The 18302-nt window shown below is 46.3% G+C and overlaps 1 protein-coding gene across 1 annotated transcript in view; it reads right to left on the bottom strand.

Annotated features, from left to right (window-relative positions):
• The window catches only part of dipk1c (divergent protein kinase domain 1C), a 42777-nt gene that overhangs the window by 13227 nt on the left and 11248 nt on the right, over nucleotides 1-18302 (bottom strand). The window contains exon 2 of the mRNA XM_067981459.1: nucleotides 10414-11109. Coding sequence (XP_067837560.1) covers nucleotides 10414-11109 — 696 coding nt within the window. The remainder of the gene's footprint in view (nucleotides 1-10413; nucleotides 11110-18302) is intronic.

The following is an 18302-nucleotide window of genomic DNA, read 5'->3' as shown; positions in this document are numbered from 1 at the left end:
ATTGGTTGTTATGGCATTCTCATTTATAAAATGAGTTTCCAGATTTAAGATTAGAAAATACTGTCAGCAATATTAGCAGACAAAAACTTAAAAGTGTTCAGTAACATTCCTGTCTGCTGTTTTAATGGAGATGTTAATCCATTTATTTGAAGTTTATAGAGTAGTTTTACCTACACTGAAGGCAGAAATTGCTCTAGAAAATTACTCAACACTCAGCAATCAAGGCAGGACTGTGGTAAGTCAATGATTGAAGTTAAAGAATTTTAACTACTCAGGTGGAGCAGTTGATCATATAGAGGGTATTTGACACATATACACATGAGATGTTTGACACAAAAGCACATGAACTAATGTTGGTACCTAACATTTATATGCATCTTATGTCAGTTTATGAGCACCAATTGTCCTTAACTTGCATACATGTGATTGCCCTAAGCATTAATGGGCATTTTTTATTGTAGATTTGATTATATTAAGGATTGAAAATACAAAAATTGAAGCCAACTATTAACACAGACACCGGTATATTAAATACACATACAACAAACACCTTCCACTTCATGGTTACTAATGGGTTATTTGCTCTTGTTTTTTCTACTTACATACATTTGCTGTTTGGGTAGGAAGGCAGAGCAGTATTTGGGTTCAAATTTAGCACTGATGTCACCTCTTCCTGATGGGTAAAAGATCCTACATGAGATGAGTCTGTGCAGTCTCAACCAAGTTCCTGGCAGTAACAGGACCATAGCACAAAACCATCCAGGATTTGGTAGACTTTTGCTCTATATTAGCATTGCTCCTCACTCAATCTTACTCACAGAATCTCATTCCAGGACATAGCTGTAGGGTCCTAGCAGCCACCACCACATTCTGGAACCTGCAATCTTTTGACAATGTCTACATGCTTCCTCATTTTGTAATGTTATCTTCGTCACTGATACACAACATTGTCCCAGTTCATTGACTCTATTCTCAACCATTTTTGGCTGCTGCAAAATAGATATGCACAGTGGGAGAATCCCCTTTTATTGTAATATGACAAGTGATGGACTTGTGTAGTTTCCAGTACACCTAATATTAACTGCTTCCATTACTCTTGAATTTTCTAGCTCTTTCAGATGTCTTTGCACCCAGGTGCTCCCAAATTCTCCTTCCTCTGGCTGAGACACTTCCCAAGGAGAACCAAGCATATTGTCCTCACAGCAATCCTGTCTTCTCACTCTCAAGGTCATTGTAAGAGCTACCATCTCCTTAGGATTCTTTATTATCTGAGAGCCACAACTTTTCCAGCAGACATTACCTGCAGCTGACATCTAAAACCCTGGCTAGGTCACCATCACCATCTATATTTTCCTTGGTGGGCTCTTCGTTGGCCTCGTCTCTAAATTTCTCCGGAGCCTCCTTTCCAAGCTGCATTGCACCTTTTTCACTCTCTGCACCCACCACTCTTGTGGGCATGAACATCCAAATCCTGTTCATATTTTTTGCTTTTTGCACTCACTACCAGCACCTGCCTGGAGCCTATCCACACACCCAGAAACACCAGGATCCTCTGGTGTTCTGCAATTCCTGCCCAAATCAGGCTCCTATGCAGTCCTCATTGTTCTCCTGTGAGTCAGAAGACACTGTTAAATGTCCCTGTCTGTGCACGTGCGTACATGTATTTGCATATGTTGTGTGCATGTATGGGGTTGAAAGTCTATGGTCATTCCAATAGACTCCTGCCCCACCTTTGAGTTTCCTTGATGATCTTGTTGGGGGTGGAGCCTCTGCCCACCCTACAAGGACATTGATGTAAGGGGCCGGGAACTCCCTAAGTTGGGAGCTGCTGCGCTCTCATTCAAGACCTGGCTTGGCGTCTGTGTGGATATGCCAGGACTCACTAACACCCGATGGAACTGGACCCCACCTGAAGGCACAGGCCTGAGGCACAATTGTTTTTTGTAAAGCAGCCCCTTAACACAGTGGGCCACTGGGGGCAGGATGTGTATCTTTCTGGGGTAAAGGGGGCCAACAACCAGCAACCCTGCTGTCCTTGCGAGCTTTGGTCGGTATTTGTGGCCTCTTTGGTGCCACAGATGTGCCCCCAACCTGCCAAACGCCCACTGCTCCTGCCCCTCCCCCTGACTCTGCGAACTTCAGCAAGGTCAGCAGCAGAGTTCACAAGTGACTGTGATCACAGCTTAACTACCAGGAACCCTCCCCTCACCCCCAAGGTATTACCAGGCTTATGTGTGTTGAGTGTGTGTGTGTGTGTGTGTGTGTGTGCAGGTATATAGTGGTATGGTCACTAAATATAGGCTAATTTTGGATTAAATGCTAGAATAAGAATGGCTGGGCTGGATGAAGTGAATAGCACCTGAAATACTCAATACCCCCGACTTTATTCTAAAATATCCCTTCAGGCAAAATGACAAAGTACGTCCTCCCTCCATTGTCTGCCCTCCTGACGTACCAGTCTCACAATTTCAGAACTGAGATTACAGCTGTAATTTTCTCCAGGGTGAGCTGTGTTAAAGAGCACTGCTGTATTACAGAATTGGTTCCGAAAATGCCAAGTCTCATTTACTTCTGATCTGTAACAGCCACTTGTTAAGATACTGATGACAGTGTCTAGGGTATAGTCAGGTAATGTAAGGATGAAGATAGTCTCTTGTGCATAGTTAGATTACAAGAACATGAATACAGTGCCTGGTGTTGCATCTAAATTACATGAGGAATCTCTTTTGTGCACTGGGGTTACTTGAGATGATGGAGAATTCCATAGGCCTCAGCTCCAGTAACATATATTTTTCAAAATTCTGTCTTACTGTTTCCACCCTAATCCAACTGAAATGGTAGCAGGATTGGATAAATACATGATGGGAAAACATTTGCAGGGCAATGGGGAAAGAGCAGGGGAGTGGGACTAATTCGATAGCTCGTTCAAAAGAACTGGCACAGGAACGATGGGCCGAATAGCCTCCTTCTGTGCTATATCATTCGATAACTCGATGATTCTATAACTTATACTGCAAATGGAAAGAAAACATAAGCCTGGAAGTTACTGTAAATTATGTTATCATGCAAACATTTATTGTGCTATTATACCTGATTGCCAGAGGCATGCCAGGAGTAGCACCAGGCGTACCTAAAAATGAGGTGCCAACCTGGTGAAGCTACAACACAGGACCACATGCATGCTAAACAGCGGAAGCAATGTGCTGTAGACAGAGCCAAGCGATTCCACAACCAACGGATCAGATCAAAGCTCTGCAGTCCTGCCACATCCAGTCGTGAATGGTGGTGGACAATTAAACAACTAACGGGAGGAGGAGGCTCTGAAAACATCCCCATCCTCAATGATAGCAGAGTCCAGCACGTGAGTGCAAAAGACAAGGCTGAAGCGTTTGCAACCATCTTCAGCCAGAAGTGCTGAGTAGATGATCCATCTTGGCCTCCTCCCGATATCCCCACCATCACAGAAGCCAGTCTTCAGCCAATTCGATTCACTCCACGTCATATCAAGAAACGGCTGAGTGCACTGGATACAGCAAAGGCTATGGGCCCCGACAACATCCCGGCTGTAGTGCTGAAGACTTGTGCTCCAGAACTAGCTGCGCCTCTAGCCAAACTGTTCCAGTACAGCTACAACACTGGCATCTACCCGACAATGTGGAAAATTGCCCAGGTATGTCCTGTTCACAAAAAGCAGGACAAATCCAATCCGGCCAATTACCGCCCCATCAGTCTACTCTCAATCATCAGCAAAGTGATGGAAGTGTCGTTGATAGTGCTATCAAGTGGCAATTACTCACCAATAACCTGCTCACCGATGCTCAGTTTGGGTTCCGCCAGGACCACCCGGCTCCAGATCTCATTACAGCCTTGGTCCAAACATGGACAAAAGAGCTGAATTCCAGAGGTGAGGTGAGAGTAACTGCTATTGACATCAAGGCAGCATTTGAACAAGTGTAGCACCAAGGAGCCCTAGTAAAATTGAAGTCAATGGGAATCAGGGGGAAAACTCACCAGTAGCTGGAGTCATACCTAGCACAAAGGAAGATGGTAGTGATTGTTGGAGGCCAATCATCTCAGCCCCATGACATTGCTGCAGGAGTTCCTCAGGACAGTGTCCTAGGCCCAACCATCTTCAGCTGCTTCATCAATTACCTTCCCTCCATCATAAGATCAGAAATGGGGATGTTCGCTGATGATTGCACAGTGTTCAGTTCCATTCGCAACCCCTCAGATAATGAAGCAGTCCGAGCCCGCATGCAGCAAGACCTGGACAACATCCAGGCCTGGGCTGATAAGTGGCAAGTAACTTTCGCGCCAGACAAGTGCCAGGCAATGACCATCTCCAACAAGAGAGAATCTTACCACCTCCCCTTGACATTCAACGGCATTACTATCGCCGAATCCCCCACCATCAACATCCTGGGGGTCACCATTGACCAGAAACTTAACTGGACCAGCCACATAAATACTGTGGCTACAAGAGCAGGTCAGAGGCTGGGTATTCTGCGGCGAGTGACTCACCTCCTGATTCCCCAAAGCCTTTCCACCATCTACAAGGCACAAGTCAGGAGTGTGATGGAATACTCTGCACTTGCCTGGATGAGTGCAGCTCCAACAACACTCAAGAAGCTCGACACCATCCAGGACAAAGCAGCCCGCTTGATTGGCACCCCATCCACCAGCCTAAACATTCACTCCCTCCACCACCGGCGCACAATGGCTGCAGTGTGCACCATCCACAGGATGCACTGCAGCAACTCGCCAAGTCTTCTTCGACAGCAGCTCCCAAACCCACGACCTTTACCACCTAGAAGGACAAGGGCAGCAGGCACATGGGAACAACACCACCTGCACGTTCCCCTCCAAGTCACATACCATCCCGACTTGGAAATATATCGCCGTTCCTTCATCGTCGCTGGGTCAAAATCCTGGAACTCCCTTCCTAACAGCATTGTGGGAGAACCGTTACCACACGGACTGCAGCGGTTCAAGAAGGCGGCTCACCACCACCTTCTCAAGGGCAATTAGGGATGGGCAATAAATGCTGGCCTTGCCAGTGACACCCACATCACATGAACAAATAAAAAAAATACCTGATTCCTCTCTCTGCTATCTTTAAAGCAGCATTTATCCATTTAAAATAAATGTACTAACCCCTCTGTTAAAATAATGGAGTGAGGAATTTGAAATGAATGCATTAACTTTTGCATAATAATATCACTTATAGTAATTTTCAAACTTGTGTTTCTTTAAAAAGATTTTTTTCCTTTATCTGTATCTACAAATACCTGAGAAATGAATAAATCCTGAAATCAGTTCAAATATTTTTTTTTCTCTGACCAATTCCCTCCCCTCTCCTCCCCACCACTCACCTTCCTTCCCATCTCCTACCCTCCCCTCCACTCCCTTCCCCTCCACTCACCTTCCTTCCCATCCCCTCTTCTCCCCACCACTCACCTTCCTTCCCCTCCACTCCCTTCCCCTCCACTCACCTTCCTTCCCATCCCCTACCCTCCCCACCACTCACCTTCCTTCCCATCTCCTACCCTCCCCTCCACTCCCTTCCCCTCCACTCACCTTCCTTCCCCTCCCCTCTTCTCCCCACCACTCACCTTCCTTCCCCTCCACTCCCCTCCCCTCCACTCCTCTTCCTTCCCTTCCCCTTCCCTCCTCTTCCCCTCCCTCGCCTCCCTTTCCTTCCCCTCCCCTCCACTCCCTTTCCTACCCCTCCCCTCCCCTCCACTCACATTCCTTCCCCTCTCCTCTCCTCTCCTCTCCTCCACTCACCTTCCATACACTCTACTCCCCTCCCCTCCACTCCTCTTCCTTCCCTACCCCTCCACTCTTCTTCCTTCCCCTCCCCTCTCCTCCACTCACCTTCCTTACCCTCCACTCCCCTCCCCTCCACTTCTCTTCCTTCCCTACTCCTCCACTCTACTTCCTTCCCCTCCCCTCTCCTCCCCTTCACTCACCTTCCTTCCCTCCACTCCCCCCTCCCTTCCAATCCTCTTCCTTCCCTTCCCCTCCACTCCTCTTCCTTCCCCACCCCTTCCATCCACTTCTCTTCCTTCCCTTCCCCTCCACTCCTCTTCCTTCCCCACCACTCCCCTCCACTTCCCTCCCCTCCACTCCTCTTCCTTCCCTTCCCCTCCCCTCCGCTTTCTTTCCCACCCCTCTCCTCCACTCCTCTTCCTTCTCTTCCTCTCTCCTCCCCTCCACTCCCTTCCCCTCCCCTCCCCTTTCTTTCCACTCCTCTTCCTTCCCTTCCCCTCCACTCCTCTTCCTTCCCTTCCCCCCCACTCCTCTTCCTTCCCCACCACTCCACTCCACTCCCCTCCCCTCCACTCCTCTTCCTTCTCTTCCCCTCCCCTCCCCGTTCTTTCCCATCCCTCTCCTCCACTCCTCTTCCTTCCCTTCCCCCCCACTCCTCTTCCTTCCCCACCACTCCCCTCCACTTCCCTCCCCTCCACTCCCCTACCCTTCCCCTCCCCTCCCCTCTACTCCTCTTCCTTACCTTCCCCTCTCCTCCCCTCCACTCCCCTCCACTTCTCTTCCTTCCCTTCCCTTTCCCTCCACTTCCCTTCCCCTCTCATCCCCTCCACTCCCTTCGCCTCCCCTCTTCTCCATTCCCCTTCCTTCCACTCCCCTCCACTCACCTTCCTTCCCCTCCCCTCCCCTCCTCTTCCCCTTCCCTCCCCCATTCCCCTTCCTTCCCCTCCCCTCCACTCCACTTGCTTCCCCTCCCCTCTGAGTGCCAGGCACCCTTTGTCACCTCACCGAAGTGAATCTTGAGCGTTGGCGGACTATTCAAATAAAGGGGGGAATCACCGTCATGCCCGATTCCCTCTTCACCCCAACATCCACAAACACGAACTTCCAGCAGGAATCATTGGTTAGTGAATGGGAGCTGGAACCCTGGACAATTCTTCCCCTTACTAACTGAGGGACGCTGAGGTTATCTACACTGCCCCTATCGCTGCCAGCTGTGAACAGCTAGCTCAGTGTTATAGTTTTTAAAGACACTGAAAAATATCTGATATAGTTTGGAATATAATAGACACATATATAAAAATGTTCTGTAGAATTTGCTTCTACATAAAACAAATCTGCAAGTTATTTGAAAATATTTGTATATTATATGTTGCCTTTTTTATTTAAGGTTTTTATAATGAATACAAATTGATCTCAAGAGGCATTGCTTACAGACAAAATAAAGACAAAGGCCTCGATATTTACAGGGAGGCGGGGAGGGAGCGGGGGAGTGTGTCTGCGGCCAGGAATACCGGGAAGGCGGAGGTCCTGCCGAATTTAACAACAGGACCTCACTAGCATTTCTTTATTCCATTCCGCCCCTGACAGCCGGCCTACGGCAGAAGGCCACAGCTGGGCACGGTCCCCAGCAATTGGACAAGATCGCGAGTTGATTGGGGTGGGGTGGGGGTTGCAGTTAGAGCGAGGATGGAGGGAGGGAGGCAGGGCGGGTGGGAGAGATTGCGGGCGGGGAGAGATCGCGGGGGGTGTCGGACGATTGCGGGGAGGAAGAGTTCGCGGCAGAAGGTTTGCTTGAGGAGCTGGGGGGAAGCACTCCTGCTCCTCCTGGCCCTCAAGCAGTGCTGCAAAAGCACTTACCTGCTGGATTTGGCAGCTCCCGCCTCCCTTCAGCTGCCGAGTTTCTCGAGCCCTGGGAAACCGGCCCATAGCTGTTAAATTCGAATAGCTCCCAAAATCTGAGGAACGGAGCCACATTTAATTATTATAATCACTGACTCGCCTCTCCACAGAAAAAACCCCAGAAATAACTGATTCTGAGAAAGAGGGTTACTTGGACGCCCGCAAATCCGCCGTGGTTAAACCTGAAGTAGGCATGTTGACGGAGGGTTGGGGTTTGGCTTCACATATTTACCAAGTCAAACCCTCCCCTCCCCTCCTGACCCTCTCCCGCCTGTCATGGGGTGGGGGTTAAAATTCCCCCCCAAGTGTGTCTCTCTTACTGCAATTACCTTTCTGTTCATCTCCCTTTCTTGAATTCTTTCTGTTTCACTTATCTGTCTATCTGTTTATCTTTTTGTTTGCCTCCCTCTCTTTCCCCCGTCTCTATATGCCCTACACACTTTCTGTTGTCATCTCTGAATTTCTCTGTTTGTCTATGACTCTTTTCTCACTCACTCTCCCTTTGGATAAGTGTCTCGTTGTCTTTCCTCTCTTCCATATCTCTCTTCTTCTCTCTGCATGTCTTTCTTTCTATATGTCTGGCACACTGCATGTCTCTCTTGCACAGCTCCTCCCCCTTTCTCTCTCCAAGTCTGTCTCTCCCTCTTTTCTGCACATTTTCCATCCTTTGCTTTTCCTCTCATGTCATGGAAACCCGGAGGCAGGCATGGTGCTCCAAACCTCAGATGGTCATAAAATTAATCTCCCCTTTCTGGAACTGGGGATTTGGAACATGTGTTCATCTTGTTCCCTATATGCAAGGCTACATTCTGGGTTGGGAGGAAGTGGTGATCAGGGGTGATCAGGGGCTGTGTTGGAAGAGTACAGGAGGCCAGAGCTTGGAGATAGGAGGAATGAGAAACCATGATCTGGAGCTTGGATTCAGAAAGAGTTGACGACTTGGTTGCAGAGTGATCATTGGGCATGAACTACAGTGATAGGTTTCTTCCATAATGCATTAACAATCATAGACCTATCAGATTGTGGGGTAATTATGGACAAAATCTCTTTATTTATGTATACGTGCTGAATAGATTAATTATTACAGAATTGTACATTGTTATATAAACACCCAATAAATCAGTTATTGTTTATGACTACATAAGTGGCCAATGCATCAATAAATATAGATTGGAGTCATTATATATTTATATAAAATGTTATAATAATGGAATCATAATAATTCATTGAGAATATAATAATAGATTATATAATATACTATATTCTCAATGTATTATTATGATTCCATTATTATAAATTTTTATATAAGTACATAATGACTCCAACATTCTAAGCACAAATGGTTCATGAGAGAAGAGACATTGAGTGAGGCAGAGGCAGGTACAGGACCAGAAAACGTAGCAGAGGTGGCTGCAAGAAGAAAGGGGGATTCAGGTCAGGCAGAGCAAAGAGGCTGAGCAAGTCAGGACTCGGCCACACGGGATGAAAAAATTATTTTAAAAATGCAGAAAAATGCTAAAAAAAAATGTTTAAAATGAAGTAAACAATTGTTGTACACAAGCGCATCCTGAGATGAATGAGAGTGTAACTGGTTTTGAGGGAAGTTTGAAAATTAGCAGGCACTTGTAAACTCCTGACTTCCAGATCAAATGAAACCAGCATGAGAAAACTGCTTTTCTTTATCTTTTTTATACTTGTGACAATTTAAAGTGTATTGTTTAAAGTGTGATGAATCACAGAATCTTATAGCACAGAAGGAGGCTATTCAGCCGGCTTTTTGAAAGAGCTATCCAATTAGTCCCGCTTCCCTGCTCTTTCCCCATAACCTTGCAAATTCTTTCTTTTCAAGTGTGTATCCAATTCCCTCTTGAAAGTTACTATTGAATCTGCTTTCACTACCCTTTCAGACAGCGCATTCCAGCTGTAAACTAAACATAAGACTTTTACATGTTTGACTAACTTGATTGAGTTCTTTGATGAACTAACGGAGAGGGTTGATGAGGGTAGTGCGGTTGATCTGTATATGGGCTTTCAAAAGGTGTTTGATAAAGTACCACATCATAAATGTGTTAGCAAAATTGAAGCCCATGGGATTAAAAGGACAGTGGCTGCATGGATACGAAATTGGCTAAAGAACAGAAAGCAGAGTGTAGTGGTGAATGGTTGTTTTTCAGACAAGAGGGAAGTATACATTTGTGTCCCCTAGGGGGTCGGTATTAGGATTTTGATATATATTAATGACCTGGACCTGGACAGGGCATAATTTTAAAGTTTACAAAGATGAAATTCAAAAATGTATTAACAAACTTCAGAAGGACATAGACAGACTGGTGAAATGGGCAGACACATGGCAGATGAAATTTAACACAGAGAAGTATGAAGTGATTCCTTTTGGTAGGAAGAATGAGGAGAGACAATATAAATAAGTGGTATAATCTTAAAAGGGGTGCAGGAACACTGAGACCTGGGGGTGTACGTACACAAATCTTTGAAGGTGGCAGGACAAGTTGAGAAGGCTGTTAAAAAGGCATACGGGATCCTGGGCTTTATTAATAGAGACATAGAGTACAAAAGCAAGGAATTTATGCTAAATCTTCATAAAACACTGGATAGGTCCCAGCTGGAATATTGTATCCAATTCTGGGCACCACACTTTAGGAAGAATGTCAAGGATGAATAGGGAGAAAAAAATGAACCTGTCTTTTCAGTGATGTCGTTCTCACGTGGGGGCGCATAAATTACCGTTAGATCAGCTCTGATGGCAAAGTTTTCTGGCTTGATGTCACAAAGATGAAGTTGGTAGGAAAAGTCGTTCTCAAAGTGCCTGGCCAATTCAAGAAAGCTCAGTGCAATTCCATTAGTCGTCTGCCACAAGGCCTTTCTGCTGCTGCCTCGCCAGGAAGGGGTGACCAGCTCCTCCAGAGAGAAAAGGTTGTGATGCCAAGCGTGACCAGCTGTAAGATACTCAACAGCATAGAAATGCCCACAGGAGCCCACTACTCTGAGAACATGCTTACTGAGATCCTGCAGCAACTGGAAAAACACATATTCCTCCTGCTGCAAGAGGGCCCACATACTGGCTAGTTCTGCCTTCGAGAGTGAGCCCCTTCTGCCTTTTAAGTGCTTGGTCCATAGTTGTGGTACTGTGATATTCTTCACCTCCAGCCCCAAGGAATGTTTGATTTCTAGTGCGGTAAAGACAAGGATATCAATGTCTGGAATGGGTCTGCTTTCTCGCTCGTCCAACAGGTACAGACTCTCATAGCTTGAGAAGTTTTCTAGTTTGGATTTCAGAATTATTGGCTGACCATTCCAATCAGCCTGGATGACTTTTTTCCCTTTTTCATAGTAAAGGCAGCGTTTATAAACCATTGTCTGTGTGACACACAAATCCTCGCACAGGTCTCCTGTCAGGACTCCTTGCCTGTAGTCATGGCACTGGAACAAACATGGAAATACACAGTTAGCTCTACAGTATTTGACTGAAATGAAGGGCACCAAAATATGAGTGTTCAATGCATTTAAAGTTCAATTAAATATCAAAGCTTTATGCACTGAAAATATTAACATTAGATTTGAAATATTATATAACAGGTAATATTTTTCATGAGCATATGTTTATATTGTTTCTGGAATGATTGTTAAGTCTCTCAGTTTATTAGCTTTATCATAGCTCTACTCTTATGTTCTAGACTTGGTAATACTTTTTCTTCCAACTTTATAAAAATTAAAACAAAAAATATGATGTATTGACACAAACATAATGAAATTAACATTCTCTGAAAGTTATGTTATGCATTACATCACTTGAAAAAAGAATGGACCCTTCAAAACAGAGGGAAAGAATAAATAAACAAATTAGCTTGCACTTATATAATGAATTACTTTGAAGTGCATTCGTTATTATGTGGAAAAGCGCAGCAGCCATTTTGTGTGCAGCAAGATCCCACAAGAAGCAATGAAATGAATGGTCAATTCATTTGTTTTTGGTGGTGTTGTTTGAGGGAGAAATATTGGCCAAAACACTGGGAGAACTTGCTGCTTATCTTTGAATAGTGCAATTTTATGACCACTGAAACAGGCAGACAAGGGTGCTTCAGTTTAATTGAAGAATGGCACTTCAGACATTGCAGCATTCCCTCAGTACCACACAGGAGTGTCAGCTTACATTATATCGTTTAGAAGTTCCTCAATGTATGGTAAAAAATGTTAACAGTGTGTTGTTTTTTCAGCACTGTAGTATATGAGCTATAACATGCAATTTTGCTTAATTTCATTCTCTGTAGAACTGGTGTATAATTAGGCACACACAATCAAACAGCCATTTGGATTACAGCTATAATATGGCAGGACAGTGTCTAAACATTGCGAAGCAATAGTGGCTACTTGATTAATAAATTAGCCACATTCTTGTAGGGAAAGGTGCTTATTCCAATTGTTCTGTGAGAAATGTTGTGCTCAGAGAGTAACAGTCAGAATGAGGAAGGTATAAATTGATAACACAGCCCTCAAAGCAGATCATAATGCAAGATAACCACATCATTTATGGCAGCATCAGACACCCCATCCCCAGAAACAAAGGGTTCATGCGGTATGGAAAAAAAACCATAACAGTCAACGTGGTTCCACATACCTGCTATACATTTCATTCTCTGATCTGTAAAGCACACTGTGGCTTCTTTCCAACGTGAATAGCACTTTATAAATGCAAGTTGACGTTGCTGCTGTTGTTGCATATGAAAAGGAATTTGGCAGAAAATGTTCAGAGTGTCTATTGACACCACTGTGTCAGCCAATGATTTGCACTGTGTCAGCTAATGAGTTGGAGACAGGACAGGACTTACAGCAGGACTCACAGCAAACAGTCTAGGGGTTAAATTGGTTGACTCCCGAAAACGGGCGATGGGATTGCAGTGGGCGATTAACCTGCGCCCGTTGGTTGAGATGCGGGCAGCACATAACATTCGTGCTGCCTGATGATGTACATGATTGCTGCGTGCAGCCAGCACTACCGGCGCTGTTGATTGGCTGCACGCACCAGCAGGGGGCCGTGATATCGGGAGCGGCTAGTTCTACTTGCAGGCAGCCTGCACCTTTTAAAGGGGAGGTGCACTGTGGCTACAAGGAGAGCTGGAATTCATTTGTCAACTAACTCTGTGCTACAGGAAATTGAGGAATGGCTGTGCCTGTGAGAAAGCGTGCACCAAGTTTCTCGGACGACGTATTCGAGGCCTTGGTGCAAGAAGTGGAGGTGCAGAGGGGCATCCTTTATCTGCGGGGGGGCAGGATACCCTCCAGAAACATGCTGAAGAGGAAGTGGGAGGGAGTCGCGCACAAAATAAATGCCAGAAGCATCGCACCACACACAATAGATGCAGTGCAGGAAGAAGTTCAACGATTTGACACGAATGGTCAAGGTGAGTGACTTCAGCTGTCAAGTGGCATCTCCTACCAACTGCACCACTAACCTCATCCACTGCTCCACGCACTACACCCTCCGTCACCCACCTAACCAACAAACTCTTTCCATCAGTACATAACTTTGCAAATCAGATGCTGCATCTCACCCTCATATGGCACTACTCTTGCAAGCCACACACCCACACCCACAGCGCACAGGTCACGCAGTTGAACCCAGTGTTCTCTCTCAGGATGACAGCATTCCTGCTCCCGCCCCTGCCATTCCGCCAGTGCCCTTGCTGTTGCCTGTCAGCCAGCCAGGCCAGACTGCTGCAGCCCAGACCTAAATGGCGCAGTCTGCAGCCGGGCCCTCCTGGCCGAGAGGTGCTCGAAGTCATCTACACTCTCTTCAATTGAAGGTTAGCAGCCTTCCACCACCCATGCTCCAGCCATAGGGGATGCACCTTGTAGGAGCACTAAAGAAAGAAAAGGCACACGAAAAGTAGGCATTAAGGGAATGCACAAAGGTGAATGGTCTCAAGTTGTTTCGATCATTTCATGTGTTGACTTATAAATTTGGATTTGAATTTGCATTTGGTGGTGGTTTTTATTTCCGCGATGAGCTGAGGAAGGAAGCAATATGTAATCATAAGGAGGACGATTTGATGGTCATGTGGGAGAGGAAAGGTAAGGAGTGTGGGACTGTTGGTGAATGGGGAGGTGTCGTGGAGATTACTGGTATCGCTCATTAATAACGGCCTGTTTACCTTGCTGCCTCCCTGCCACTTCCTCCACTTCTTGCTGCACTTCCTCCTCCTCCTCCTGTTCCATTTCCTCCTCCATCTCTTCCTCCTCCTCCTCTGCCTCTTCCTCCTCTTCCTCTGCCTCTGGCTCAGGTTCTCGCTGGATAGGTGGTGGCATGGGCTGTTCGCTCATAATCGCGAGGTTGTGCAGCATGCAGCATAAAACAAATACTGCAGGGCTCCTCCAGAGCGGTCCAGGCAGCGGAAGCGTTGATTGAGGATGCCTATGGTGTGCTCGATGATGTTCTGTGTGGCAGCATGGCTCTCATTGCACGCCTGCTCTGAACGTGTGTGTGCGTTCCTGACTGGAGTCATGAACCACTCCATGGGGGGATAACCCTTGTCGCCCAGTAGCCAGCCTTTGACTTGCCATGTTTGTTGAAATATAGGTGACACGTTGGACTGCCGTAGACTGAAGGAGTCATGACTGCTTCCAGGGTAGCGGGCATTGACCTGCATGATGCGCAGCGTGTGGTCGCACACCAGCTGCACACTGAGGGAGTGGAATCCCTTTCTGTTCATGAATATGGCTGAGTTCAGATGTGGCGCACACATGGCAATATGCGTGCAGTCAGTGGCACCCTGCACCATGGGGAAGCCTGCAATGTGAGCAAAACCTCGTGCTGCTTGTCGCTGTCAAGAGGGAATGTGATGAATCTGTTTCTGAGTGTGCACAGAGTGTTAATGACCTCCCTTATACAGCAGTGCACTGTAAATTGTGAGATGTTGCTTATATCGCCAGCAGTGTCCTGAAAGGAACCAGGGCAGTAAAAATTAAGCGCCACGGTTACCTTGACAGCCACAGGCAATGCTGTTCTTGCCCTGCTCTGAGGCTGAAGTTGTGCCTGCAGCAGTTGACAAATCTCAATCACGACCTCTTTGGTGAACTGCAGCCATCGGATGCACTGGTCATCGCTGAAGTTGAGGTAAGAGAATTGGTCCCTGAAGGCCCTCGTGATATGGCCTCCTGCTGAGTGCCCGGCACCTCCTCCTCCCTCTTCTAGCAGCTTGTCCTGCTCTATGTACTGTCTGCATGCTCCCAGTCATGTTCAATTCCCAGAGGAAGCCCTAGCAGGCCACCCATATCTGGCAGCGTCCTTGTTCAGCACAATATTTTAAATGCCACTAATAGTACTGCACGACCAGCCATACCACACTCTATAGAATATTGTAACTTTCTCCAAGTATAGGAAACTTCCACAAACACCCACAATTGTACCAGCAGCCGGAATAACTAATCCAGCAACTAACCTGTAACTCCCGCATGCTCCCTTTAAATAGCGCTGGTGGGGGTTCCTTCATGCTGTTTAACTCCTGTTCAGCTGTGCGAGGTTAGGACAGTGCATTGGCTGAGGCAAAGAGTTTGAAAATGCCACCGGCTGCCTCAAATCAACGTTGCACACCGATTAACATCATAATCTCCCTACTCTACATGCTGCCGGTGTTTGTTAGTTGCATGTGTGCAACCACCTTTACTAAGGTGGCGTCCTGCACACGTCATGTTGGAAGTGTGTGCGCGGATCTCAGATGCCATTTTCGGGGCTTAGGTGTCTGCGTAGTGCCTACAGAATGGGCGCAAAGTGGCCTAATTTAGCCCCCTCTATTTTTCAGCAAACAAAGTCTATTTACTCAGTAAACAGCAAAGCAAAATATATTTACTCAGCAAACAAAGTCTATTTAAACAGTGCACTACACCAAACACTGTCTATTTAAAAAGAGTCTCTATGAACTAGCGGAAACAGAATGCATGACCAAAACGGCAGCAACTTCTCCCGATAAAAGCAGGGTGATTTCTCCAACAAAATGCAGTGAGGATAGATACATAATACAAATTGATATTACAAATTGATTATTTCTTCAACAAATTTCAGTGAGCGGAGGATAGTTACATACAAATTATGCGCATAAAATCAATCCCAGTCACTTACAGCAGTGCGATCCCCAGGCGTGATTGGCGGTGGAATTACCCAATCATCTCCATTCTGGCCTGAAATAGTGGTGTCACTATATGTAACCGGAAATGTTTGACCTCAGGATAATTACCACGATATGTCATTCCTGTAACAGTGAGTGTACTATATATGGAAATGAAAAGGAAGCACCAACTAACAGTAAGTGGTTATCGAGCTGTTTTTAACATTTTGATCAATTGTCATGTTAATAGGCTTCCACCCCTTTCATTCTCCTTTAACCCAGACCTCCCCCATGGTTCCAAACCATTCCAATGCCAACCCTTCGTCATTTTGCAATTTCTCCTCCATGTCCCACTTGCTCTTTCAAAACTAATTTCTTCCATGAAACCCTTCTCCTGCTCCTTTGATCCCCTCTCAAGCCAACTTCTATTCATTCAACTATCACTCCTGGTCCCCATGCTAGTTGACACCGTCCATCTCTCCTTTAAAATTGTTGTCATCATGTCCCAAGTCAAAAACTTATCCTCAATCCATCTGACCTCTCTAACTGTGATCCCATTGCTAACCTCCCTTTACTCTCTAAGATTCTCAAGTATGATGTTGCTTCCCAGTTCTATACCCATCTCTCCAGAAACTTTAGATCCAATTTTAAACTCTGCCCACCTGATGGGAACGAGGTGGGCGAGTCATTAAAATGGAACTCAGGTGCTTCATGCTGCATTCCTGCGCATTTGCGCCCTCAGCCATTTTAACTGTCGGGTTACCAGCAGCGTGGGGTCGCCCGCCACAAGAAGGCAGTTGCCTCATCAATATTTAAATGTTGGGGTCCAATGACGGCAGTCAGACCCCGATGCAATCTTTGCTGCCGATTGTGGTAGTGACAGTGCCTGGCCCCCCCACGAGGAAACCTTGGACCTCTCATGCCCCTTCCCCTCCCTGATTGCAATTGCATCCGGAGCCCCCCCTCAATACTTAACTTGGTGTCTTTCCCACGTACCGGCCCACTTATCATTCCCGCCGATAATCTCAGGCTGCGGGGATCCAGGCAATTTGTCACCAGCTTCAGCCCCCTTATATCCCGAGTTAAAATCAAGACTACTGTGCTTGAATCCCTCATGTGTGGCTTCTGCCCATGTCACAATACTGAGACCACCCCGGCCAAAGTTATGAATCACATTCTCTGTGACATTGACCATGGTGCGCTATCTCTCTTTATCCTCCTCAATCTTAGATGTGTTTGATCATGTTGTCCTCCTCCACTGCCTCTCCTCCATTGTTCAACTCCATGGGACTGCCCTTGCCTATTTCCACTCCAACTATACAGACACAGAGTCAAGGTGAGTAGATGGAGTTAAGATACAGATCAGCCATGATCTAATTGAATGGTGGAACAGGCTCGAGGGGCTAAATGGCCTACTCCTGTTCCTATGCTCCTATGACACATTCAGGGCATCTCTAGTAATGGCTTATCTTCGTTTCCCTTCATTATCACTTTGGAAGCCCTCAAGGATCTATCTTTGCATTCTCCCCCCACCCCCCTTTTCCTCATCTATACACTCCTTTTTGGCGACATTGTCCACAGGCAAGGGGTTAGCTTCCATAGGTATATTGATGATCCCCAGCTCAACTTCCCCCACTTCTCTTGACATTTTGAACACTTCCGTGCTATCAGACTGCCTGTCCAACGTCAAGTCTTGGATGAGTTACAACTTCCTTCAGCTGAACATTGGAAAGATTGAAGCTATAGTTCTTGGTGCTCAATATCTACTCCCTTGACCCTGACTCCATTCCCCTCCCTGACCTCTCAGCCTGAACAATTGTCACAGCCTTGGCATTCTTTTTACCCTGAGCTGAGTTTCAAACCCCACTTCCTATTCATCACTAAGATTTCTTACTTCTATCTCCTCCAACAGAGGCTCTCAAAATAACTGTGGACCTACCTTAGCCTCTCCAATGCTTAAACCCTCACCCATGCTTTTATAGTCTCCAGATTTGATCATTCCAATGCTCCCCCGTTAACATTCCTTTATCCATGCTCCATGAACTCCAACTTATCCAAAACACAGCTACTCATATCCTGTCCGACACTAAGCCTTGCTTGGCCATCACACTGGTCCTCACAGATCGATGCTGGCTCTCTCTCTCCCTCAACACGTTAAATTTTAAATCAATGTCCTCTTCTTCAAATTGCTCCACCCTAACTTCGCAACCTCACTCCATCCTAACTTCGCAACCTCCTCCAGACTTACTTTCTCTCCATATGCTTTCATCTTCCGACTCTGGCCTCCTGCCCTTCCTACCCTCCCTCCACCGCCCCCCCCCCCATCCAATTGGTGGAAGACTTTTCAGCTCCCCCCTAAACCCCTCCACCTTTTTACTTCTCTTTCCCCTTTTAAAAACCTTTGCACACACTTTCAATCACACCTCCTAAAATTCTCTTCACCCGATGTTCTATTCCTCTTGCTACTGCTCTATAAAGTGCCTTAGTACTTTATATAAGACGGTATATAAATGA

The sequence above is a fragment of the Heptranchias perlo genome, chromosome 3 (genome assembly GCF_035084215.1).
Source record: "Heptranchias perlo isolate sHepPer1 chromosome 3, sHepPer1.hap1, whole genome shotgun sequence".
In the NCBI taxonomy this organism is placed as follows: Eukaryota; Metazoa; Chordata; class Chondrichthyes; order Hexanchiformes; family Hexanchidae; genus Heptranchias; species Heptranchias perlo.
The sequence above is the reverse complement of the archived record's forward strand: the minus strand, read 5'-3'. Positions and strand labels throughout refer to the sequence as shown.